At 40.4% G+C, this 27,081-nt stretch overlaps 1 protein-coding gene across 1 annotated transcript in view; it reads left to right on the top strand.

Annotated features, from left to right (window-relative positions):
* Nucleotides 1-86: 86 nt before the first annotated feature.
* LOC107376944 (macrophage mannose receptor 1) overlaps nt 87-27,081 on the top strand; it is a 40,964-nt gene continuing 13,969 nt past the window's right edge. Inside the window, exons 1-10 of the mRNA XM_054748569.2 lie at nt 87-181; nt 3,281-3,534; nt 4,455-4,694; nt 5,493-5,750; nt 9,611-9,778; nt 9,984-10,229; nt 10,462-10,561; nt 13,931-14,172; nt 18,759-18,998; nt 25,301-25,558. Of these exons, the coding sequence (XP_054604544.2) occupies nt 135-181; nt 3,281-3,534; nt 4,455-4,694; nt 5,493-5,750; nt 9,611-9,778; nt 9,984-10,229; nt 10,462-10,561; nt 13,931-14,172; nt 18,759-18,998; nt 25,301-25,558 (2,053 nt within the window). The 5' untranslated portion in view covers nt 87-134. The remainder of the gene's footprint in view (nt 182-3,280; nt 3,535-4,454; nt 4,695-5,492; nt 5,751-9,610; nt 9,779-9,983; nt 10,230-10,461; nt 10,562-13,930; nt 14,173-18,758; nt 18,999-25,300; nt 25,559-27,081) is intronic.

Raw genomic sequence — 27,081 nt, forward strand, 5'->3', positions numbered from 1 at the left:
TGTCTGACGTAAGACACTGTAGGGATTTGGTAAGAAGAACTCTTTATTCTAATGTTGTTTTCTATTTTTTTCTACGTATAGGTCAAATAAATGGCTCACAATCTTTTGTTTTCATAACCGAATCTCTAAATTGGATGGATGCTCAAAGCTTCTGCAGAGAAAATTATATTGACCTCGCCAGGTACAGCTAACATAATGAATACAGCTCTGTATTGAAGTATTTGCCTAGTTACAGATTTTTTTAGGTTTTTATTGTACCAGTTTAATGCTTCAGATCAACAAAAAAATTCAAACATCAGACAAAGACAACCCGTGTCAGTAGAAACTGCAGTATTCAAGTCATGATTTAATTTTTTATGGAACATCTGCCTATCTCTAGCAGTCACTGGGGAAACAGACAGAGTGCACTCTGACAGACAGCCAGTCCTTCACAGGGTAGCACAGATATGCAGAGGACAAACAAGCATGTAGGCACACTTAATCTTCTTAGGACAATTAAGAGTGGCCAGCAACCTAACAGTCTTATTTTTGGACTGTGGGAGAAAGCCAGAGTATGCATGCAAAGGGAGAACATTCAAACTCCATGCAGAAAGACCCCAGGTTGGCATTTTGACTCAGGACCTCCTCTCTGAGAAGCAACAGTGCTAACCACTGCACCACTGTGAAGCTCCTGTTGAGAGAATAAATGTATTAAAATAAACCAAATTTAACTTCCTAAACTGAAAATCTGGGCTCAGTCATTTTTGATGAGTCTCTCATAACATAGTGAAAGAAAAAGATGTAAAAATGTGCTTGGTCAAAGTGAATCCAGACTTTTGAAATGCATGTATACACCTTAGTCTGTCTGAAAATGAACTGAAAAAGCCTACTCCTTATTTGGTCACCCAGATAATGCGATTAAAAACAAGAATCCATTTAAACACTTCCTTGATAACTCAAACTATGACCAGACTGGGCGCTTCTCCTTCAGCAAGTGACAGGACCGCAGTAGTGGTCCTCTGAAATCATATCATCACCACAAGACTCTGCGTGCATCTGTTGTGATACATCACCAAACAGTACAGCGTGTTCCGAATGTGCTATCCTGCAATGTTGTTCAAGTGGCAGTGTTGAATGCTCTGTGCAGTCACTAAGATTGTACTTAACTTATTAAAAACACATTTAAAAAAAAGATGTTGTTCGATGCAAAGGTGAGAGCAAATTGGAAAATAGCAATAGCCTTTATTGATGCCATCCAAAACAATGACACACTGCAGGGACCACTGAGATATTTCTGATCTAATACAAAAATTATTTAGTTTAACCAAACAGAGCTTTGGGCAGGAAATGTCATATATTGTCTGTCAAATCAGACATCCTAGTGGTATGAGTGTCCACCTTAAGACTGGAGAACTGGAGCTCTAACCTGGTCAGGTCATACCAAAGACTTTTAAAAATAGGACCCAATGCCTTCCTGCTTGACACTCAGCATTAAGGGGTTTGATTGAGTGGTTAAATCACCAAATGACTCCTGAGCGCAGTACTAATGGAACAGGCCTGGACTGAATGATGGCACCTCTAACTTAGTATTGTGTTGCACAACCTTTTGAGGCAGTTTCTGCAATCAAATGATTCCTGTAACTGTCAATGAGACTTCTGCACCTCTCAGCAGGAATTTTGGCCCACTCCTCATTAGCAAACTGCTCCAGTTGTCTTAGGGTTGAAGGACACTGTGGTGGTCTGCTGGGTTGTGCTCATCTGCAGGGGGAGTAGAGAATGGATGTGACAGCAGGAATGTGTGCAACAACAGCTGAAGCGCACCAGCAATTGTCATGGTCTGCGTCTGCGTCTCCCCTCGTGTGTCTCCTTGTGTTCTCCATCCCTCTCTAGGTTCTCCTTTTGTGTCTCCTAGTGCCCTCATGTGTCCTTGTTCTGCATCTTCCTCATGTGTCTCCTGGTGTTCTCCATTTTCCCCCAGATCTTCAGCCCTCTAGGTTTCCCTCCTCAGATATCCCCCTCCCAGTTCCTGTGCTCCCATGGCCCCCTTTAGTCACGCCCCTGTAGCCTTTCTTTCTGTAGTGTTTTTCCTTTAGTTTCAGCTTCCCCCTTAGAATATTATGTTTTTTGCCCTCTCTTAGGTCATTTTCCTTTAGCTACAGCTGTTCATGTTATTAGTCTCTCTAGTGTGTTCTTCCCATCGGTGTTTGAGCCCCCCCCCCCCCCCCCCAGATTATTAAGATATGTTTCCTGCTCTTCTTGTCTTTAGGTTTTATTCTTAGGTCATGTTAGTTTTCCTCCCTGATTAGTAACTCAGTTCACCTGGTCTCTCTCCCCACACACCTGCAGGTCATCTCCCTCTCATCCTCTCCAGTGTATAAAGCCCTGTCTGTGTCTCTGTGTCTTGTTGGTCCATTGTTTGGTGTCAGCGTTGTTTTTGTGCCTCGTCTCTAGGTTTTGTGCTCTATGTGAGCTTTCGTTCTCCTGGTGTTCAGGACTTTGGTTTTTGGCTTCCTGCCCTTTGGATTTTTATGTTCCTCATCCTAATAAAAGGAATTTTACTTCATAAACTGCTTCTGCCTCATGTCATCTGGGGTATTCTGCATCTTGGGTCCTAACCTCCTCCTAACTCGCAATGTGACAGCAATCAGACACCCTCCTCTAAATACAGTATACAGGTGGCAGATGCAGAGAAAGAAAGAAACAATCTTTTATACGCTTCGCAAAAACATAAAAATTTTTCAAGTATTAAATGAGAAAATATAAAAATTGTGATTAAAAAATTTTTAAGGAAAGGGGGAGAAAATAAATAGGAAAGGGGGAAATCAGTGGATCCCGGGAAAGGCAGAATAAAGCGAGAGTACCAACAATTTTTTCCACGTCTGTATGTTTGAACATAGCGAGATATCTTCATAGCAAGGCCAGGTACCTTTATTTATAAAGCACATTCTATCCACAGAAGCAATTCAATGTGCAACTTTGTTCATTCAGCTTTACGTTTTATTCTCTGTTCAGAGACGAGGGTGGGGAGGTGACTTAATGTGCACAAGGGTATTCAAGTTGGTAAATGTGGCAGAAATTCACCATGTTACTGCACTAGTTTCCAAAATGTGCTTACACCAAGGTCAGAGTTTGCGCACATTTTTCTTGTCACAAAGTATTTTCTTCATAAATCACAAAGTTTGTCTAGAAAGTAACTTGTGCAAATTCCAGACCATATTTTGTCTGAATGTAAGCTTTAGAAATGAGACATGAGGCCTCTGTTCTTTTCATGACATGCTAACATACTTCTCCTTTTATACAGTGTTCGAAATCAGACAGAAAATAGCATCATCCGTAATCTAATAGGTTACACACAGGCATGGATTGGTCTGTATCGGGAAAAGTTATGGTCTGATGGCAGCAGCTCTCTGTTTCAATACTGGTCATACTACGAGCCAAATGGTTATCCTGGAAATTACTATGATCCAAAATGTATAGCTGCATCATCATATGACTCAGGAAAATGGTCTGACGAACAATGTACAGAGAGATTGCCGTTCATCTGTTACAGAAATGGTAATGTATCTTTTTCCTTCCCTTACATTTAATAAATGCTCTTAAAAAGGGTGAGACACACAGTAGTTGTGATGCTGTGCTGTAATAAATAGCTCTACATGTTAATTTCATTTATATAGCACCAAATCACAAGAGACATCTCAAGGCACTTAAAGTAAACAGTCTAGTTGAACCTACTTATTAGTGCACTGAGTTAAGTCATACCAATTAGATAAAGGTTTCCTGTTTAAGTGGGACTTGTTGCAGTAATACAAGTTTGCAAAAAAATCCGTTCTGAAATGAACTGATGTGGCTTGAAATTAACACAACCCACAATAATTGTAAGTTTAATTCAATTTATACAAGATGATGTTTGAAAATGAATTAAATAATGCTCAGTTGAATAATAATGGTGGTTTTATAACATATAAGCGGGTCTAAAATACATGGGAGTGTGTCGAAGTCTCTGTGCAACAACATATTAGACACTATGTTTCCTTCTACGGGAGCCTGTGAGGACAAAACACATTTACTGATTTGTAAGAAGCAGTTCAGTACTAGACTTTCACCATTCTTAAACGTTGTTTGTTTACACAATTACCTCTTCACTCGTTGTCAGTGGTGAAAGGGAGTCTGATGTGCTTGTCATTTTGGTGGAGGTTGAACGAACTGACAAAGTACTCGTTCAAAAATTGCGCTCCCATTTATTTTTTACTTTAATGGCCATCCATTGGTCTTATTGAACACAAAAATTCAGCTATCTTGCAGTGATTTAGTTTTGTAGTGTCCCCTATTACCTCGAAAAATGCACACTGTCACTTTAAATGTGAGGAAGAGGGATCAGATTTATTCTACTAGCCTATGAGTTTTAGGGTTAGTATAAACTGTATTACTTGTTTCATTTGCTGTGTTTATTTTGTTCTCACTTCTCCTTGATGCAGATTTCCATCCATCAAAACAAAATGAGACCAGCATAACTCTGCAGTGGAGTAAAGTCAACAACAGTGTCAGTTTTGTTCTCCAGTTTAATGGAACAGAGACTAACATCAGTGCACCAGCTGGAGATGGACCAGTAACTTACACAGTCTCATCTCTAACTGCTGGAACTAAATACACATTCACTCTGTTCTCTGTGTTTGAGAACATCTGGAGCTCTGGAGTAGAACTCACAGCTGCTACTGGTAAGATGTTTTAAACCATTTTTGTTAATCTCCGCAATGTTTTATCCTACAAAGAAAAAAAATTTGTAATATAGCGTCCTTTAGCCAGAGAGTACTTTCCACTACAGATTTCATAGATCAGCAAACAAATTTATCAATTAACGATAAAATTCAGTTTTCAAAATTTTTCATGTGTTTTGGCAACAAAGCTTTATTAACCAACCTTGGATCTATGTGTGGAGAAACCACCTCCGACCATTATTTTAGCTGCTTGTACACATGCTTTTTTACATTTTCTTCAACTTATCTGGGGTCTGGTCGCATGGGCAGCAGCCTAAGCAGGGAGGCCCAGACTTCCCTCTCCCCAGCACTCAAGTCAGCTCCTCCAGGAGAATCCCAAGGCGTTCCCTGGCCATCCGAGAAACATAGTCCCTCCAGTGTGTCCTGGGTCTTCCTTTTTACATATTATTGTAATAATAAGCTTTTGCATATTATTGTAAACCAGTGTCATTGTCATGCTAGTGCCTGTTGTGTTGTTGCTTTATCTTTAATTAAACAAACCACTGAGGATCAAAAAGATCTATTCACTTCTACTCTACCACCCTCAACTATTTGAACCCACTTTTTCTCATCAGCCTTACTCTAACCTGAATTGATCAATCTGAAAACCCCTATCCAGTCACATTATCACTATTAATTATTAATAACACATTGATATTGGTAAGGGCAAACACTACATGTAGCACTGATTTAGCTTTGAAAAAGTCAACTTACCTCTCACATTCTTTTAAATGATTTGAAGTCTCATTTTCCTTTCAGCTCCTCTAAATGCAGATGGGTTCAGATCATCAGGACAAGATCAGACCAGCATCACTCTGCAGTGGAACAAAGTCAACAATGGTGTCAGCTTTGTTCTCCAGTTTAATGGCGCAGAGTTAAAATATTCTGCACCAGCTGGAGATGGACTAGTAGCTCACACGGTCTCATCTCTGACTGCTGGAACTGAATACACATTCACTCTGTTCTCTGTGTTTGAGAATGTCAGAAGCTCTGGAGTCAGCATCACTGCATCCACTGGTGAGATAAGTCACTTCACATATTTAGTGTTTAAGTGGAATAATTATTTTTATTTTTGAAATAACAAAAAAATGTAATAACTTTTTCTTTAATTTAACATCAATAATTTGTGCAGCTATAATTTAGACACTGCAATGAATGTAGAATTACAGTTTAATTAATGACCATAGACATTAAAGATCCATATCGAGTATGAATCCGATCTAATGGACACTGAGTTATTTAAACCAGAAGATTGGATCTTTTTATTGCAGGGATTAGATAACCGTTACATATTCACTCAGAGACAACAGAATAGAGAGAGTCAAGTTTAAAAGTTAAGAATTTTATTATTAACAAATTAAACCAGACTGACTTCAAAACTAAATGTGTGGTGTAACTAAAATGGATGAGACGGTGAATGGATGACGTGTGATGTAAATCAGAACCAGCAAATCCGAAGAAGCGATTGTTCTGACGGGAACTGAAGGTGTTGTTTTGCATTAAGCTTTGGAAAGCTTCAGAAAAACATGAGACCCCATCATGCCGGCCTACCTAGCCTTCGGTGGAAGTCCTCTGCAGATCAGGAATATCGAGGTCCAGTGAACCCTCTCTGGAACCGAGCTGGTAGGAAAAGCCGCAGTTCCGATCAAACCCGTCGAGTTACTTCCGGCACATGACACGTTTATTGGCGTTTGGTCAGACCCAAGCCTGGATCTGAAAGGTGGAGCTTTTGTTCTGAAAGGCTGTTGTTGCCGCTGGTTGTTATAGCGACTGGATTTTTCAGCTTGTCGTTGGTTCTTTCGGTTAAAGAGCATAGATCAGGATCGGCCACTCCGTCACTTTCTCTGGAACGCTTTGAACTGGCGTTAGAGCTGACGTGGCGTAGTTTTATACTTCGGATGTTATGGTTTATTGTCGAATGAAAATTACCAAACACCATCAGAACCACGCCTCCGTCAGATCTGTAAGATTCTGATTGGATCAGTGAAAGTAATGTGTTATGTCTTTTTAACACTACGTGAAATGAGTCCTGTTGGAACACTTAAAGTCACAGTACTTATTATATTCTATAGGATCATAATAAAGTAGTTAATATTTTGATTTCACAGGTCGGTCACATCTTATTCATTGACTAACACTTTGATGGATTTGCTTTATTAAAATAGAGTTCTTTGATTAATTAAAAGAAAAGAGTTCATTCTTCGTTCTTCTGTTGAGCTGAAAATAAGCTGGTTAGAAGGAATGCATGAGACCTTGAGACTATCTCTCATGCAGACTAGTCCTGAGCAAAGAAGGGAAAAAACACAGTCTTCCGTTCCGTTACAACACAAATGTTTAGATATTCTTATTGGCCTTTACGTCAAGTGTAAAAAGCAGCTGCTGTTGCAACTAAGCAGCATATTACCGGACCAGCATATGTAGTGTTTTTGTGCTGCTATGTTGGTCCAGCATGCCAGAGCAGCAGAATGCCAGACCAGTATCCCATGCTGGTGTCCTTCAGAAGTTCTCAAACGACTGCGATTGTTGGACTGATCACTGAGGACGATGATGTGGAGTTCAGAGGACTGAAGCAGGACGTCGTTGACTGGTGCCAGCAAAGCTACATCTTGATCAACGCAGGGAAAACAAAAGAGACAGTGGTGGATCTTCGCAGACGCCGGCCTGCTGTTCCTTCATCAGTGAACATCCAGGGAATGGACATTGAGAGAGTGGACTCTTAGAAATACCTGGGTGTTCACCTGAACAACAAACTGGACCTGTCTCACAACACAGTAAGGGCCAGAGCAGGCTCTACCTCCTGAGGAGACTGCGGTTTTTTGGTGTGATGGGGACGCTCCTGAAGACCTTCTACGACTCTGTGCTGGCATCATCAATCCTGTATGGTGTGGTCTGTTGGAACAGCAGCATCACAGAGAGAAAGAAGCTGGACAGGTTGATAAAGAAGTCCAGCTTTGTCCTGGGCTGTCCTCTGGACTCTGTACAAGAGGTGGAGGGCTGGCAAAACTCAGATCCATGCTGAACCATGAGTCACACCCCCTGCAGGGTGCAGTGTCTCCTCTGTTAGACAATAACAGCCACTGCTTATGGAACCCATACATCTGTAACATTCCACCAAAAAATATCATCTTTCAAGACATGTGCAATACTACTGCTACTACTCTCATTGTTATGTGCAATAATTATCTTAATTTACAATTGCTATATACTCATGCGTGATATCTTGTGTGCCACTCCTGCTGCTATCCTGCTTTACCTAAGCTATTGCAATATTGCAATTTCCCCTCTGAGGGACAAATAAAGGTGTTCTTATTTTTGTTATTCTTAATAAAATTTTAAAAATAACTGTACCGATTTTGGTTCTGAAGACAAACAGAATCCTCCCCGGTGTCCAAAATTGAGTTGCGGGTCTTCTGAGTCAAACATAGGTCATAAAAACAATTAAAAAGAACAGCAAAGTCTAACAAGGTGGAACCATAATATACTAATCCACAGATTAAAAATTGAACATTCAAGATGGAGGGTGACAATGTATGAGTTAATGCTTTGTGGTTTCAGAGTTAAAGGCCAGGAAGAAATGTTGGGGTTTGAGGCATCATTTAAATACAGCAATAGAGGGCGCTTGCCTAATCTGGAGATGTAGTGAGTTCCAAAGTTTTGGGGCACAGCTAGAAAAAGCCCTAACCTCCCATGTATTTAAACATTCCTTAGGGACGGTGCATGAGAAGGTTAAATGGAGAAGTGGCTCATGGTAGGGAAATCATCAATAAAAAATCTTTAACCACAGAATAATGTACAGCCATGGCCAAAAGTTTTGAGAATGACACAAAAATTAGTTTTCACAAAGTTTGCTGCTTAACTGCTTTTAGATCTCTGTTTCAGTTGTTTCTGTGATGTACTGAAATATAACTATGTTGAATATATATATATATATATATATATATATATATATATATATATTCATTAACAATTAGATATGTTACATTTCCAAATAAATGTATTAATTTCAGTCTACTGCACTTAACAGGGGAAATAGTGTGGACATTTATTTAATTAGTTTAATTACAGCTAGCCTAATTTAAAATCCAACTGAAGTCTGACAATAAAGAACAAATGAATATTCAACCAAATGAGTAGTTAACAGTTGACAGTTTTAATATATAAATAACATTGATGTGGAAAAAAGGAGGTGTCCTCGAATTAACAATTAAAAGACAAAATAACAGCATTTAAAAACTATCCAGTAAGTAGTCCTCTTTAACTGAACAAAGTGCAATTTAACTGTTTTAGGAATGGACGAAGTGTCTCTTTTTCGGAACTCAAAAATAGTCCCCCTATTCAAGACTCATGAATAACAACAAAGTATCACTTTTTGCAGCTAGTGGATGGGGACCGGTTGCCAAGCAGTAGAAAGCAGTTCAATGAGCAGTTAATTGGCTGTTTTTCTGCAAAGCAAAATTTCTTGTTTTAACTGGATGAAAGATTAATCAGAAATTAATTAAAACTCAAGACTACAGTGAATATCAAATGTCTACAACCCCCTGGTAAAGTGCAACACTGTTTTAGTGTTTTTGGTTTCCTTCCCTCCACCTAAAAGACTTTTTTTTTTCAATTGAGTGATAAGTTTATAGGTCACGCTAACGGTGGAAGTAGTTACCGGTATATAAATTATTCATATTTGTCAAAATTTTATACAGTTCAGAAACCTGAAATTTTACCAGACTTTTGATATTCAACTCATGATGAATATGTTGTCACTAGTATTCAGTTATTTAGGTCACATCACATTTAATGTAAAAAAAGAAAAGTTTTCTACTTTTTTTGTACATGTTTCAAAATGTAGCTTAGCCAGTTTTACTAAACTCGATTTTTTTCTGCAGCTCTGTTCAGCGCAGCCTTTGCCCAAAATCATCACTATTACTTTATGAACACACCAAGAAGCTGGAGAGAGGCTCGGACCATCTGCAGACATAACTACACTGATCTGGCTACAATAACAAACATGGATGATGTTGCTACTGTTATCAACGCCACCTCTAGTTATACAGGTGAGTTTGTTATTGCTTGGAACTATTCATAAACAGCCTGTAATATTACAGCCACAGTTCTGATGAGGCTCAGATTGATGAAAAACATGTCATGATCTCAGAAGTCTTCTGAACATATTACATTTTAGATGAACCAGCATTTGAGGACGTTTTTTTTTTTTTTCTTGCAGCTCTTAATAACCAATTTGCTTTTCTTTTCCAACAGGCAAGGCTTGGATAGGTCTATATGATGACATGATAAATGGCTGGAAATGGTCTCTACCTGACAGCAGCTTCTATGGTGAACGAGAGACCACATATAGGAACTGGCTTCCTGGTTACCCAAGCATTTATGTAGGCCAACAGCAATGTGTTTACCTGTCTAGCTATTACGATTACTATTATTCTTACTCAGAAGGTCGGTGGCTTGACAATCCTTGCTCATCACTGCTACAATTTGTGTGCTATAATGGTGAGTTCTTATTCAGTTTAACATAGAAACTTTGTTTATTATTTATCCAGTTTACAATTTTAATGTAATTTTCTGAATTATGTATTCTTGGGTATCCAGTAACAAATAGCACTTCATCATTTTATATCGTGATGGCTGATTAATTATTTAGTTCATTTATATGTACTTGTGACACTGCAGTGATTTTGTTTGTAAATATTTTATCCTAATGCTGTGTTTCATTTTTCTACAGGTCAAGTAAATGGCACACCATCCTTTGTTTTCAGAACTGAATCTCTGAACTGGGCTGATGCTCAGACATTCTGCAGGGAGAATTACGTTGACCTGGCCAGGTACAGCTAACACCAGTTAATACTGCATAAATCTGTTAATAATCATTTGCCTCTATATTGATTACAGTAGCCTCTTGTTAAACAATTCACCTTTTGTGGCCACACAGTTTTGCAGATTTTATTTGTGCAATTTTGCATCCTTTTTCTAGAGCAGATTGTGTTCTGCATCTGATGATATGAAGATTAGGTTTTGGGTAGTGTTTACACAAGAGAAAAGTGTGAGAATATTAATGCCTGTCTGACAAAAGTATAAAAAGTGTGCAGTGAGGGGTTTTATAACCTGAAACATTGTGGCGGTGTGCTGGGACAAGCACGTCTATGGAGGAGGGCAGCAGCTGTGTCAGCAAGAGCGCAATAGTTGTCAGTGCTCTCGAGTCTTTATAAACAGGGGAGGGGTTAGAATTGAAAACTATCCGAAGCTTAATGTTTTTTATAAAGGTACATTTAGACTTTCCCATTTTGACCATCGTAAAGCAGTCAAAAAGCACTAGATTACACTTATGAATTGATAGGATGATAAAATAAATATATTGTTAGCTTCTATACAGAACTGTGAAAACAAATCTTCTCCAGGACTTGACATTAAGATTTCAGCCATGTTTATAGAGTGAAATTTTTTCGCATTATTCCATTAAAGAAAGGGCCAAATTCACAAAAGTCAATGGAATAATTAGAAGGGTATCTGGGGAGTTCTCCCAACCAATCTATGTGTTTTGTGGATTTGAGAAGGCATTTGAGCGCATCGCTCGGGGGTACCCCGTGGGGGTACACCAGTAGTATGGGGCACCAGGCCCTTGGATACGGGCTGTTAGGTCCCTGTATGACCGGTGTCAGAGCTTGGTCCACATTGCCGGCAGTAAGTCGGGTTCGTTCCCAGTGAGAGTTGGACTCCGCCAAGGCTGCCCTTTGTCACCGATTCTGTTCATAACCTTTATGGACAGGATTTCTAGGCACAGCCAATGTGTGGAGGGCATCCATTTTGGTGGCCTGAGGATCGGTCTCTGCTTTTTGCAGATGATGTGGTCCTGTTGGTTTCATCAGAACGTGATCTCCAGCTTTCACTGGAACGGTTCACAGCTGACTGTTAAGCAGCTGAGATGAAAATCAGCTCTTCTAAATCCGAGGCCATGGTCTTGAGTCAGAAAAGGATAGAATGCCTTCTCTGTGTCAGGGAGGAGGTCCTGCCCCAAGTGGAAGATCGCGGGGTCTTGTTCACGAGTGAAGACAAGATGGAATGCAAGATCGATAGGCGGATTGGTTCTGCGTCTGTAGTGATGTGGGCGTTGTAACAGTTTGTTGTGGTGAAGAGAGAGCTGAGCTGGAACGTGAAGCTCTTGATTTATCAGTCAATCTACGTTCCAACCCTCACCTCTGGTTACGAGCTTTGCTTAGTGACCAAAACAATGAGATCATGGATACAAGTGGTTGAAATTAGTTTTCTCTGCAGGGTGGCTGGGCTCTCTTAGAGGCAGGGTGAGAAGCTCAGTCATCCATGAGGGACTTGGTGTAGACCCGCTGCTCCTCCACATCAAGAGGAGCCAGTTAAGGTGGCTCAGGCATCTGGTTTGGATGCCTCCTGGTCACCTCCCTGGTAAGGTTCTCCAGGCATGTCCAACCGGGAGGAGACCTAACGAAAGACCCAGGACACGCTGGAGGATGTCTCTTGGCTGGCCAGGGAATGCCTTAAGCCTAATTTATACTTCTCCGTCAGCTCCATGAGGGAGAGACACATACGCATTGACAGAGACAGTTTGCTTTGTAGCATACCAAATGTCCAAGTATTCCATCAAAATGACCAGAAAATAACTTTTAACTTACTTTGCCATGTGTCTTAAACGCTGCCCACGTGCTCAGGGATTTCTGCATTCCAGAGAAGTCCTTGGGAACCATATGTGAACAATACCCAGCGGTACCAGCCCGAACCAATGCGATCAAGCCCTGACCTTGCCAGCTCAGATATGTAAGCGGATGTAGTCCCTTTCAGCGTTTCCTGGGTCTTCCTTTAGGTCTCCTCCCTGTTGGACATTCCTGAAAACCTCAACTGGGAGGCATCCTAACCAGATGCCTGTGCAATCTCAACCAGTCTCTTCTCGATGTGGAGGAGCAGCAGACCTACTCTCCTGGATGACCAAGTTTCCTACCCTGTCTCTAAGGGAAAGCCCAGGCACCCTACAGAGAAAACTAATTTTGGTATATTCGCGATCTCATTCTCTCGGTCACTACCCAAATCTCGTAATCATAGGTGAGGGTTGGAACATAGCTCGACCGGTATATCGAGAGCTTCGCTTTCTGGCTCAGCTCTCTCTTCACCTTGACAGACCGGTACAACGCCTGCATTACTGCAGATGCCGCACCACTCCGCCTGTCAATAACCTGCTCCATCTTTCCCTCATCCAGGCAATACTTAGTATGTGTTACAGTATGTGACATAGTATGTCTGTGTCCCTTGCATTATGTTTCATAGTTCTAGAACCCAAGTTATTAATTTTAATTCATGGTTTTTAGTGGTCAAAGGTTGCAATAATAACTTACTGTCTATGTGTATATAAATGTACCTTTGTTATTATGTTTTCTTTAAATTATCCTCTTAATTGTTTGTGCTGCCGTAACAAGTGAAGTTCCCAATTGTTGGATCTATAAAGTCTATTCTATTCGTCACCAAGACCCAGAAACTGTAACTCCACTAAAAGAGGCTGGACCTTGTCCCTGACCTGGAGAAGGCATTCTACCCATCTTCCTTTTCCAAACATCTATAATAATTGTAAAAATAAAGATGACTATTTCACAAATCTTGCCTATTGCGGGTTATTTTTAGAACATAGCTTGTGGGATTAACAAGGAACACTGTATTCCTATTTTGCTCTTTAGTCAAAGTTCATTAAGATGCATTTTGGCATTGTTTTTTTGTACAGCATAAGTTTTGCTCTTTGAACTCTCCCATGATGCATTTTTTTTAACTCATTGCTAGATTATGACCTTTGATATTAACCAAATGAGGTTTGCAGCACTGTAAATGTTTTTCTGGGTTTTGTTCTTGAATTTTCTTACAACAGGGTATGACGAGTTGCTTGTTGAGATCTTTTAGCCTACTTCATGTTGTCTGACAGTTTATTTAAGCAACTTCTAATCAGTCAGGCAGTAATAAGGTCTGGGCGGGGCTAGTAAAAGCTTTCCAAATAATGTTGTTAATGGGTCTATGCATGATTTACATGGTTGGTTTTCATCCAAAATAGAAAATCTATAATCCAGAATCTAGTTATTCAAAAACTTCAAATGTGCAAAACAATATGTAAAATAATCATAAAAGTCACACCAATGTCCAGTTATTTTCATGTGATGCCAAAATGCCTCTCTGTCTTTTTTTTTCAGTATTCGAAATCCAACAGAAAACAGAATGATCCGTAATCTAATAGGTAACACAAATGCATGGATTGGTCTATATCGGGAAAGGCTATGGTCTGATGGCAGCAGCTCTCTGTTTCGATTTTGGGCTAACTACGAGCCAAATGGCTACTATGGTCCAAAGTGTATAGCTGCATCATATTATGAGTCAGGAAAATGGTCTGATGACGAATGTTCAGCTAATTTACCGTTCATCTGTTATAGAAATGGTAATGTATCTTTTTCCCTCTCACACTTAATAGATGCTCTTGTATAAGTGTCAGACAGAAGTGTGTGTGTGTGTGTGTGTGTGTGTGTGTGTGTGTGTGTGTGTGTGTGTGTGTGTGTGTGTGTGTGTGTGTGTGTGTGTGTGTGTGTGTGTGTGTGTGTGTGTGTGTGTGTGTGTGTGTGTGTGTGTGTGTGTGTGTGTGTGTGTGTGTGTGTGTGTGTGTCTGTTCTGTCTTCTCTATCCCCAGTGAGTCATGGCAGATGGCTGCTCATAGTGAGCAAGGATCTTCTGGAGGTTTCTTCCTGTTCTTCCAATGTTGCTACATGCTTGCTTAGTCTGGGGATTGCTGTAAAGTCTCAGATAAAACAAACCTGACGAGTTCCTTATATAGGAAAATGTTTGTTAACTGGCATAACAAACCAAACTCAACTGCAATATTTTTATGTTGTGAAGTGTTTTGAGACGACTCTTGTCATGATTTGGTGCTATATAAATAAACTGAACTGAACAGTGGCTGTGTTGCTGCAGTAACTGACTGAAAAGTTTTACATAAGTGTCATTCATTGCAGTAATTAATTCTGGTCAGCATAAGTTGTCTCAAAGTGCAATAGGAAACGTTCTGTTTTCCCTGTGTCCTGTCTGACTGTAAAGCAATCAGAATTTCCTTACATTTTTAATCCCTATTTTCTTTTTCATTGTAACCATATCTTTGAATAATTACAAAAATCTTTTTTATATTTTAATTTTTTGTTCTTGTAAAATGCCTTGTGATTTTATCTTGAGAGGTGCTATATAAAAGACCATTTTTGTTCTTTTTTATTAGTTTTCTATCAATGGAAACCAAACAGATTGCATTAAGTCACTGACGAGTGTCAGACACTTTTCAGCAATCCTCGCACCAAGCAAGCATGTAGTGACAGTGGAGAGGAAAACTCCTTTTTAAAGGGATATTCCACCCGTAAGTGAAATTGTGTCTATTTCCATATTCCCCAGAGTTAGGTAAGTGAGAACATTGCTTTTTGTAACCAGCGCAGTAATTCTCTTGGTCTGGCAGCAGTCCGTCTGCTTTAGCATAGCATAAACAATGGAAGTGAACAGCAGAAACTAGCATTTTTTGTGCAATAGTGACATGCATGGTGCATGGATATAACACAGCGGTCGAAAAAGTCTCCAGCGGCTGAAAAAAACAGCAGTCCCATCCATATTTGATGAAAAACCAAAAGGAAGTGCATCAGTACTATCTGTAAGTGGTCATTTTTTAATCTAATTTCTTGGGTTTTGCTGGGCTAATATAAATTACTGTAAGTGTGTGGCTAATGCGTGTGTGTTTGTTTATGGAAGCCGAAAGCTTTTTCGACCGCTGTTTTAGGCACCATGCAGCAGCAGTGCTTTGTCGTAAAGTAGTCCCAAGTCTAAACCTGCTCCTGGAAAACCTTTTGTACTTCTTACTTTTCATTTGAAGTTGACATGATTATTGAGGGGCTGCACAGTGGTGAAGTGGTTAGAGCTGTTGCCTTGCAGCAAGAAGGTCCTGGGTTTGCTTCCTGGCCTGGGGCCTTTCTGCATGGAGTTTGCATGTTCTCCCTGTGCATGTGTGGGTTCTCTCCGGGTACTCCGGCTTCCTCCCACTGTCAAAAAACACTACTGTTGGGTTGATTGGTCTGTCCAAATTGTCTGTAGGTGTGAGTGTGTGTGTGTGCATGATTGTAAATGGTAAATGGCCTGTATTTGATATAGTGCCTTCTAGAGTCCTGGAACCCCCCAAGGCGCTTTACAACAAAATCAGTCATTCACCCATTCACACACACATTCACACGCTGGTGGGGACGAGCTACGATGTAGCCACAGCTGCCCTGGGGCGCACTGACAGAGGCGAGGCTGCCGAGCACTGGCGCCACTGGTCCCTCCGACCACCACCAGCAGGCAAGGTGGGTTAAGTGTCTTGCCAAAGGACACAACAACAGTGACAGACTGAGCGGGGCTCGAACCTGCAACCTTCTGATTATGGGGCAAGCGCTTAACTCCTGTGCTACCGTTGTCCTGTATGTCTCTGTGTTGCCCTGCGATGGACTGGCTTTCTGTCCAGGGTGTACCCCGCCTGATTGCCAGTTGACCACTGGAGATAGTCACCAGTCCCCTGTGACCCTACATGGACAAGCGGGTTCAGAAAATGGGTGGATGGATGGATGGATGATTATTGAGCTCACCAGGAATAATTTGTATCATCATTTAGTAATTTAAATCACGTTTGCACACAAAATGCTAGTTTCTGCTATTTATTTCCATTGTTTATGCTAAGTTGAAGCAGAGAGACTGCTGCCAATTCAATTCAAGTTTATTTATATAGCAGCAAATCACGGCAGGAGTCAGAATTCCTTCTTCCGGCTCTTGGGGAGTGCAGACCCTTTTTTTCCTCCTCTCATCCTATCTTATCCTCAAGGCTCTTTGTCTGTCTCTGTGCTGGTGCACGGCTGCTTCTGCATTTTTTCTGGAAACTGAAATTACTAAAATGGACCTGGTCAGTTGGTCACTCAACGCGACTGATAACATTTTTTCAACGATGAGAACGGGAGAAGGGGCTCCCGGATGCCCCTCTGGGACAGACCCAGTTGGACACGTCATGGACTCCTGGAAACAGTGGAACTTGATTTGTTTATCTCAGCTGTCTGTTGAGGACTCTGAAGACGTGTGGATATTCGTGGTGTTGGTGTCAGGTTTCCTGCTCATTGGTCTAGGAGGCTTCTTGGCTTACCGGAAAATTAACGAGCTGTCGAGGAATATTGGCTTGCTCCCGGAGCTCAGAGATGGTTTGCACTGCGCTGTGAATTCACAGACTCACATAATTGTCGAGATGAATCGTAAGCTTGGAACTTTGGCCAAGATTCATGCTTTGGCACAAAAGATGGATGCCATCAAGGAGAAAGTAGATGAATCAGCATGGATTGGGATAGATTAATGTACACCATTATTGGGATTTTGAAAGGTTGAGGACCATGGTACTCAAAGGAAATTATCTCTATCTGGCCCCAAAACAATTTCTAATCTGAATCTGGAGCCCTTGAGCCTGTAAGGCTCCAGCGAATGCTCCCCCCTCAGAAGAAATGTGGAATGCCGTCGCTATGGCAACTCTGTCTCCTATCCCAGCCTGGGCGGGACTTTGGGCTGTGAAGGCCGAAGAATCATTCCAGGAGTCACTGCACACGGCAAACCTCAACAACCTCCTTCCCCCCCTGTTCAGAATGAAGGGACGTGCGCTGCTTATTGTGGCTGCAGTAACTGAAGTGTGGATAGTCCCAAACCCACACCGCACCTAGTGGACACTTATGTTGTGTGATGTCTGAAGTCTGTTGCATCTCTGTCTGAGATGTTTTTTTTTTGCAGAGCAAAGCTGCCCTCCTGGTGGGAGGGTAACTTTGAAGTGCCTTTTTCTTCCCTTCGCCTGAACCAATCCTCATGTAACCCTCTGATCTCTATTAAGGTAGCGCGACTCAGGGTTGCGAATGACCACAGTCACCAATCCTTCTCATGTGTCTTGCCCATGTATGTCTGATCTCTGAATTGTGTGTACTGAAACTCTAATTTCCCTCTGGGATTAATAAAGTACTGTATCTTTGAATTTGAATTTGATTCTCAAAGCACTACAAAATGCATTTTTCTCCCTTATCTAACTCTAGGGAATATGGAAATAGACAAAAATGTCACTTACGGGTGGAATATACCTTTAAACAGGAAGGAACCTCCAGATAATTCTGGCTCAGTATGAGCAGCCATCTGCAACAGCCATTTGGGGGTTTGAGGGAACAACGCAGATTGAAAAAAATTGAACAGTAACTGAGTTAGTAGCGGTAAATTCTATGTTAAAAAAAAGTCAAAAGTTAATATAAGATGTGGAAGAATGTTTAGTGTTTGGCAGTAGTGTGCCAGCTGATGGCTCCTTCCATCAAGTTATCAAAGCTTAGCAGAATACCAGACCTGGTGCAGCTTCTCTACATAAAAAAACTCTTAGAGAAAACGCAATTAAAAGTTGAAATCAAGCAGTTTGAGAATAGTGGTAAAAGAGAGTGGTAGAGTGTGGAAGAGTCGTCAGTATGTCCTCCGGCAATGTAACTACAGAGACAACCACCTCACTTGTCCAACAACTGGGCCAATATAAACTTAGATTAAGTTTACCCAAAATTCATTTTAAAACGAACTTTAAAATTTAAACAGGAAGATAACCTCAATACTAACACATTCTAAGTTTAATTGGATTTAGAGAAATTGAATATTTCCTTTGTGTATAATTAGGTAGTAGATCAAGTTTTTAAATCATAGAAGAGAATGTCACTGTCTTATTTTGTTATGGTTTCTTGATTCTTACTATAGTTTCTTCCACATGCAAAAAGAAAATCTCAACCTGCAGCTTTCAATTTAGTTGAATGTTTCTTCACCTCCCCTTGATGTCACTAAATACTACATTTAAACATTAGGAACAGAGATCATATTTATTTTACCAGTAATGTAGTCTGAAAGTGTTGGGGTTGGTATAAACAGTATTACTTATTTCATGACTTAATTTTCTTTTCTTCTCACTTCTACCTGATGTAGATTTCCATCCATCAAAACAAAATGAGACCAGCATCACTCTGCAGTGGAGTAAAGTCAACAACAGTGTCAATTTTGTTCTCCAGTTTAATGGAACAGAGACCAACATCAGTGCACCAACTGGAGATGGACCAGTGACTCAGACATTCTCTTCTCTAATTGTTGGAACTAAATACACATTCACTCTGTTCTCTGTGTTTGAGAACATCAGAAGCTCTGGAGTTGAACTTACAACTGCTACTGGTAAGATGTTTAGCTCATTGTTGTGTGAACCCTATTATTAAACCCCCCTCTGGTCAATGAAAATCCAGGAATAGACAACACAGTAAATAAACATGTGAAGGGGGTACAAGGAAGCATCCATCCAAGAGTATAAATTGATTTATTAAAGAAAAAGTGTCTCTAAAGCAAAAGTATGGTGTAAAATGGGGACACTAATGTAAATTCTATAAGCATATGTGACAGTGTGAGCGTCCTGTCACAGTGTCCCAATTGATCATGCGCCCCAGCTACTTGGCCAAGGGGATGTCCCTTTGGCTGACTGGTTGCTGTAGAGAGTGTGGAACCACCAGCTCCATGGTGTTGAAACATGGACAGCCAGGGATAATAACACCTATCAAAGTTAAAACAACAAATCTGCAAACCAAGCTGGCTTAAAACTTTTTTCATACCATTTAACAACGTTCTGACATAGCATAGCCATAAATACTTTGAGGAGTATTGAAGCGGTTTTCTCGCATTTGTCTAATAACCTTAGCTAATAACACAGCTCAGTCCAAAATCAACAAATTTTCACACTTCCACGTTTACCTGTGTCCTCCACTTATTAAGCGCTCACACATTTTGCTACAGAAAACCACTGGTGTGACAGACTTTCCACTCAATAAGATCAGAGAAGGAAAAACAGTTGTCTGCTACCACTTCAACTTTAGGACAAACTACCTGAGTCCCAAAAAGTAAAACACCATTTGAAGTTGCGGTTGTAGGGTTTGGTAAATTGAGTGCTTTAAGAGCTCAAAATACATTACCTCTACTCATGACCAATAAGCTGTGATACTCTATCTAAATATAGAATATCAACTCTGCTTGGCCCTTACTGTGTTTAATCAGAAGATTCTAGGATTCTTTGTTTTATTCAGGGATTGTAAACACTTTGTTTTGATTCAAGGAAAGAGTCAGGTTTGTAAAAGTAAGAATTTAACTCACAAACAATTAAAACATGACAAGTTAACTAATATTTAACTTAGATGTAGTATATGGTTTCTATGTGTAAATGCGATGTTATCAGAACTTCCATATCTAGGAATGCTGAGTTCTGGGTGTAAAAGAATTTGGTTTGCATTAAGTTATGAAGTTAATTCTTATCAAAAAGCATCAGAAGCAATCACACTGTGTTCTACCCCACCCCTTCGGAGACCCTCTTCACGGATCAGGAGGTCATCGAGGTCGGATGACCTCTTAGTACCCAGGTCCAGTAGATTGACCACAGCACCGACTTCTCCCGTCCAGAGATGTCGCCAGGCACACAGGTTGGATTGAACCGTTTGCGTCTAGACCCTTAAGGAGTTGGAACAAAATCAGCTTGTTCTGCAGGAACCTTTTTGCTGTATCAGCTTCGCAACAACCTTGACAGCGTGTCAAAGCTGCTTAGTTAAAGACTTCACCACGGACGGCCGTTTCTGTAGCTTCCTCTAGAACTGTAGAGCTGGAACTCGAACGAACTGCAACTGCTTAATCACCAGAGTGATCCTGTTTTAATGTTCTCATGTTATGATTTATGTGGCCAACCAGAGGTTGACATGTTGACGAATATTACCAAGACAACCTCAGAAACACGCCTTCTCAGATACCGGATGCTCTGATCTGGGATAAAGAAATATCTATGTGTCAGGCGTTTGACTTAACTTTACTTGTGTGAGTGTGGATGGTGATGACCTTGTCATATTAACATGCTGAAACATACATAAATCTTTCAATGTAATAATAGCATAACATTCATTTCAAACTTCAATCATTCAAGCACAGATTAATGAAAGTATTTCATTATATTATAATTATTATAAGTAACAAGAAACAAATGTTTATTTAATTATTTAACTTATAAGTTTTAAATGCTCATATTTAATTTAAGAAATCATTCTTTGATTTAGTAACTAATCCGAGCTGCAAGTGTTCACTTATTCAGAGGCATGAAGAATCCTGTAGGACGACAAGGGAAGCCTTGAGGCCTTGAGGTGGGAACATCATTGACGATATGTTATCATGTGTTCAGAGCTGCAGAGAGGCTCTGAGCTTCAGCTGATGGGATGAAGACAGGCAGATTAAAGGGAACACATGCAGTCTCGTGTCACCATTTTGACCAGATATTGGAGGGTCAAACTGTACTTAAAAACTGACCATTGCTGGACATTACATAACCCCCCTTTTCGAGGGCACAGGGTCCTGGCGGAAACCACGGGTCGTTGAACAATCCCAGAAGCCCTAGGGACTCAGTCAAGAAAGGAAAGGTTAGTTCCCAGGCAACGGCATCAGGAGTGAGGAAAGCAAACCCCCACACCAGAGAATAGTCAATGGCACGCCCAAACATGAAGAGGTAATTCCAAAGAGGCAACGATAATTCCACTTAACATAATCCACAGGAAGGAAGCAGATGAGCAGGGACCGGAGCGGGCCCCAGGCGAACCGTAGAACTCCAGCAACCACGGCAGGAACCACAGGACGGCCAGACCCAAACGAACCGAACCCTCAGGCAGCAGGCAGCCGAATCAGGCGATGGTGTAGAGAAGTCCTCCCAGGAAGCAAGGACCACAGGCGAAACCCAGGAGAGGAGAAGAGCACATATGCAGGGCAGATGGATGTAGACACACATAGATTGCATCTGATGTAAAATAACAAATAAAAATAAACCTTGCACTATATGTACCTATATGTGCTAGTGAACGCAAATTATGTGAACGGAGTTCAGATGAAAGAAATGAATGCAGGAAACTACGTGTGCTGGAAAAGTGTTGCAAAAAGAACAAAATTAACAAAACCCTATAATTTATGTAAGGGAAAATCAACGCTTTTGAGCAAAAATTTTATCAAAACAGAAGGGCTAAATAATCTGTAGCCCATAATTGGTAAAATCAAAATAAAGTAGATCATAATAGAAATAACGAAAAGGAATCAGCTGCAATGAAATAATGCAGAAATGTATATCTGTGAATATATATTTTAAAAGAAATAGTAATATAAAGAAGAAGATACACTAAAATGTAAATCAGTGTTGTTAGTAATCTGACCTATATGTGAATATACCACAATAGGAATCAGAGATTAGTAGATAAAATGAAGCATAAAATGGACCAAAATCAGTCACAAAACGTTTAAAAATTGCAAAAATGATCAAAATCACTAGGAATTGAAAAATAAAAGGAAATTGAATTTGGAGCAAACATAACAGTTAGTGGAGTTACTCACTGTTAACTGCTATGAACTCAGTCATATAACCATAGAAAACCCACAGCATGACCACAACAGTCAACCAAGTCTGTATGTTACGTTCAGACATGAATTCTATCCACGCACACACATACACTCAACAGAACTTGTGTGACTTAAAACAGAGAACCGAGCGAGAGCGAACAGAAAATTCACCCCCTTTTGAGTCGATTCAATTTTGGTCATCAGAGTTATGGGTTGTAATATCATCCAAATTAGCTGAACCCTTGTGCAGTTTGATTTGGTTCCTGTGGACCCACTTATAGACGGGATCTTTGTTTCCTTCGGTGATCTTGATCTGATACACAACCGGAGAGAGTTTTTCAGTTATCAGGTATGGGCCTGACCACTTCGGCGAATGTTTTTTGGCCAGTTTACCAGAGGTGACTTTTTTGTGACTGGAATTAGGAGCAAAGATGTAGAACCAGGCCTCATCACCAACGTTGAGTTCAGAATGTGAGGCCTTCTGATCATAATAAGCCTTCCTGCCCTCAGCTGATTTCTTCAGATTTGACTGTGCAAAAGAAAACGCTGCAGGCAGACAGTTCTTCAGGTCCTGCAAATACTGCCTGTTAGTGTGAGCCGGAGTGGCACTGGGCTGAACTGACTGATACAGCAGGTGAAGTGGCAGGGTCATATGTCTACCCGTCATGATTTCAAACGGGGAGACACCTGTAGACTCATGGGGAGTGGCCCGTATGGCCATGAGGACCAACGGAAGCTTCACATCCCAGTCTCTGTGATTAGAGGACACATATTTCCTTAACATGCTGACAACAGTCCGGTTCATCCTTTCCACCTAGCCGGAAGACTGGGGCCGGTAACCAATGTGGAAATTAGCCTTGACACCCAACATCCGCCAAAGATGTTCCCTCACTCCAGAGGTGGAGTGAGTTCCTCTATCCGAGTTAACATGTGCGGGGAGACCGAACTGGGAGAAGATGTGATTCATCAAAAGGACAGCAGTTGTTTGAGCCATGTCGTTAGATGCCGGCAAACATTCAACCCATTTGGTGAATGCACAGGTCACAGTCAAGAAGTATTTGTTACCTCTGCTGGACTTGGTCAGGAGCCCCACCCAATTGAATTGAAGGTCCGACCACGGTGTGGACGGCCTCCTGCTATGAAGAGGAACTCTGTGGATGGGGTTAGATGGCTGAAATTGACAGCAAACCAAACAGCTCTGGATGTAGTCCAGGATGTCTCGACGCATCCCCGGCCAATAAGCAACCTGGCTCAGGGCACCGAACGTGGCTTTGACACCTTTGTGCCCAGCGGAAGGAGAGTCGTGAGCTTGCGTGATCATACCCCCCCCCCCCCCCCCCACCCACCCCCACCCCCACCCGGGCCAATGTTCCAAGAAAAAGACAAACTGACTTACAGGCAGTAGGCTGGCTGATTATAAAGAGCTAAGTGCACTGAAACTTGTGGCTCGGGTCTATGCGAAATAATGACTGACTGCTGGCGTGAGTGTCAGAGGTGGGTAATGGAGTTTTAGCTAGTAGATCCATGCACTGGAGAGAGCTGGCGGGCTGTAATGGCATGACAGTTTGTAATTAATCGTGTGTGTGCAGGTAGGGGTTGAGGTTATGGGGGGCTGGCTTGTCCTTGACACAGGCAAGGGGCACTCAAGAAAAAAGTTTGGGATCTACTTACCTAGACTCTTCAAAGCTGGACCAGATTATTCTGTACTGATAGCATAATCTGTTAACCCATTAAGCGCCAAGGTCGCAATATTGCGACAAGCATCATTGCTGACTTTAATGAGCCACAGCTTCAATTCCCTCATGAAGTTATTAATTTACACCAGAAGATAGTGGAGATGTGTAACTTCAGGCTAAGCAATGCTTATGGGTGTGTTTGTATTTTAGAGTTTTAAAATGGCCTCCCGCCAAGAGGTTCCCAGTCGGGGAGGGGACGAGAGGAGGAGATGAGCGCAGCTCAAAGAGGGTGAATATTAGAGGGATAAAACGTGCAATTGCCTGCAGGTCTGGTCTTTGTTGACTGATCTCTTTATCTGGTCATGACTGATGCCGATTATGAAGCAGGATATTGACTCTAATGAAGAAAGTCACTCATCCAGCCAGAAAGATTGACACTGCTGCAGCGCACAGCAACAGGTGCTGCACGAGAGTAAGGTGTATGGAGCTTTCAAGATCCAAATGTTGGGTTTGAAGTTCGTTTCACCGTGTTTGGGATATGGTGGATGCATAAATGATAGTTAAAGCACAGCTAATGTAACAGATGTAGTGGCAATGTTAAAAAAAAGCCATAAAAAAGTGGCAGATGTGTTCTTTATGTGTGGAAGTCAAAGTGTGCCACATAATCATAAAAATATGTTTTCCCTTGGATCATATGATCATTACATTCAAGAGAAGGACATCCCTGAAGCTGTAAAAGCCTAAAGAAACATGACACATATGGCTAAAAAGCATTTCTCTTGATTGAGGCCAATGTAAATATAAAAAAATACAATAAAAAAGATAAACAATGCAATCCAAATTTCAAGAGCTTTATATATATATTAAACATTTTCAATTTTCAAAATATGATGAAATTTTCTAAATAACAGAAAAAAATAAGAAGGAAGATCTGTAAAAATGATGCATTCCAATATGGCAGCCTAGTGACATCATAGTATGCTAATTAGATCAGTGAATTCGCTCCCAACACAAACTTTGGGTCCTACTGAAGATGTTTCTCATTTTCAGTTTAGCTTCATCCCTAACCATTTTCAAGCTGCAACCATTTGAAATAGACATGTCAAAATTTAATATTTTCTTGAAAAAACTCTGGTGCCCAAAGGGGTAAATGTATAGATGATGATAAAGGAAACTTTAATTTGATTTGTGAAAATAGTGTTTTTATTTTCCTTCACAAATGTGGAAATGAAATGGTGTTAAAATGTAAAAAAAAAAATGCAACCCTAAACCTACAATGCTAGAATTGCCCCTGTATATTGGTAATGATAAAACAATACAAGGGGTACTGTGAAGAAGATCATTTGCATCTCACTTTCTTTGAGAATTATTATTGATAACGGTTGTGGTTTGTTGTTTCAGCTCCTCTAAATGCAGATGGCTTCAGAGCATCAGGACAAAATGAAAATAGCATTTTTCTTCAGTGGAATCAAGTCAACAATGTTGTCAGTTTTGTTCTTCAGTATAATGGAACAGAGTTGACCTATTCTGGACAAACTGGAGATGGACCAGTTACTCACATAGTCTCATCTCTGACTGCTGGAACCACATACACATTCACCCTGTTCTCTGTGTTTGAGAACATCTGGAGCTCTGGAGTCAGCATCACTGCATCTACTGGTGAGATACTCACTTCACTTATTTTATGTTAAAGTGCGATATTTTATTTTCTGACTAATCAAAATATTCGATTAACTTTTTATTTTTAGTTCATCATTAATGATTTATGAATTTGGTTGAAATTTAGCTGGGTTCTGAGCATTTGATTTATTAAGTGTCATTTTCTGTTTGTTCTTAATTAATTGGGTAGATTTAAAGAAAAAATTTGCAGTTTAAATTTAACTTTTAGTGATATAATGCATCTTTACTATTTCTTGTATTTAAGGGATATTCCACTTTTTTAAGTGACATTCAAACTGTTTATCTAATTTATCTACAGCAGGGGTGTCAAATATGCGGCCCGCGGGCCGCATCCAGCCCGCAAGCAGTTTAAATCCGGCCCGCGAGATGGTTGTGTAAACTTTATTTTCATACTTTACAATGTAGAGTGAAAATAAACTTATCTTTGTGAGCAAGTTTTCTCTGTAATGAGTATAAATAAAACAAAGCTGCGCTCAAAGCTCACACAAGAACTTGAATCACACCCTGAAGTTGGCCACCACTCAGGATGTGACTTCTGATGTTGATGTGCTGGTGAAAGCTAAAAGATGTAAAGTAAAATGAGTCAAATATACTTTAAGTGCTGCATGAAACTGATCTAGCCATGTGATCTGTAAGCTCTTTGAATCACTAAGGAATGTTTTTTTCATTTATTGATTATTTATATTTTTCTAATTTTCAAGTACACTTCAGGTGTTGTACTTGTACTATTTTGGATACACTGTCCTCAGGCCCCAGCCTTGTTTTATGTTGATTGTATTAAAACAAAGAAAACAATCTGAAGTTGTTTTTAATTTACCGATCCGGCCCACTTGGGACTCGATTTCTCTCAATGTGGCCCCTGAGCTAAAATGAGTTTGACACACCTGATCTACAGTAATGACCCTAACATCACTCAAAGTGAGTCTCTTGAGACAGGAAGTAGTCCTCTGACCAAAGCAATAAGACAGGAAGTAGTCCTCTGACCAAAGCAATACTCATGGCTAGCCAAACACTAGTGGTTAATTTCCAACATTTAAACAACTCTTGCCGAATAGTCACATTGATGGTATTTGAACAATCTATTATCCTCTTATAATTCTGCAATCTGGCATTTGACCATTTTGCACTTTTATTTGTTTCAGACTAAATAACATCTGCATTATTCCACTATTGTACAGGTGCTGGCCAGTAAATTAGAATATCATCAAAAGGTTGAAAATATTTCAGTAATTCCATTCAAAACGTGAAACTTGTACATTATATTCATGCAATGCACACAGACCAATGTATTTCCGATGTTTATTACGTTTAATTTTGATATTTATAGGTGACAACCAATGAAAACATCAAATCTGGTATCTCAGAAAATTAGAATATTCTAAAGGCCAATGAAAAAATGTTTGTTTCTCTAATGTTGGCCAACTGAAAAGAATGAACATGAAAAGAATGTGCATGTATAGCACTCAATACTTAGTCGGGGCTCCTTTTGCCTCAATAACTGC

The sequence above is a fragment of the Nothobranchius furzeri genome, chromosome 2 (genome assembly GCF_043380555.1).
Source record: "Nothobranchius furzeri strain GRZ-AD chromosome 2, NfurGRZ-RIMD1, whole genome shotgun sequence".
Lineage (NCBI taxonomy): Eukaryota > Metazoa > Chordata > Actinopteri > Cyprinodontiformes > Nothobranchiidae > Nothobranchius > Nothobranchius furzeri.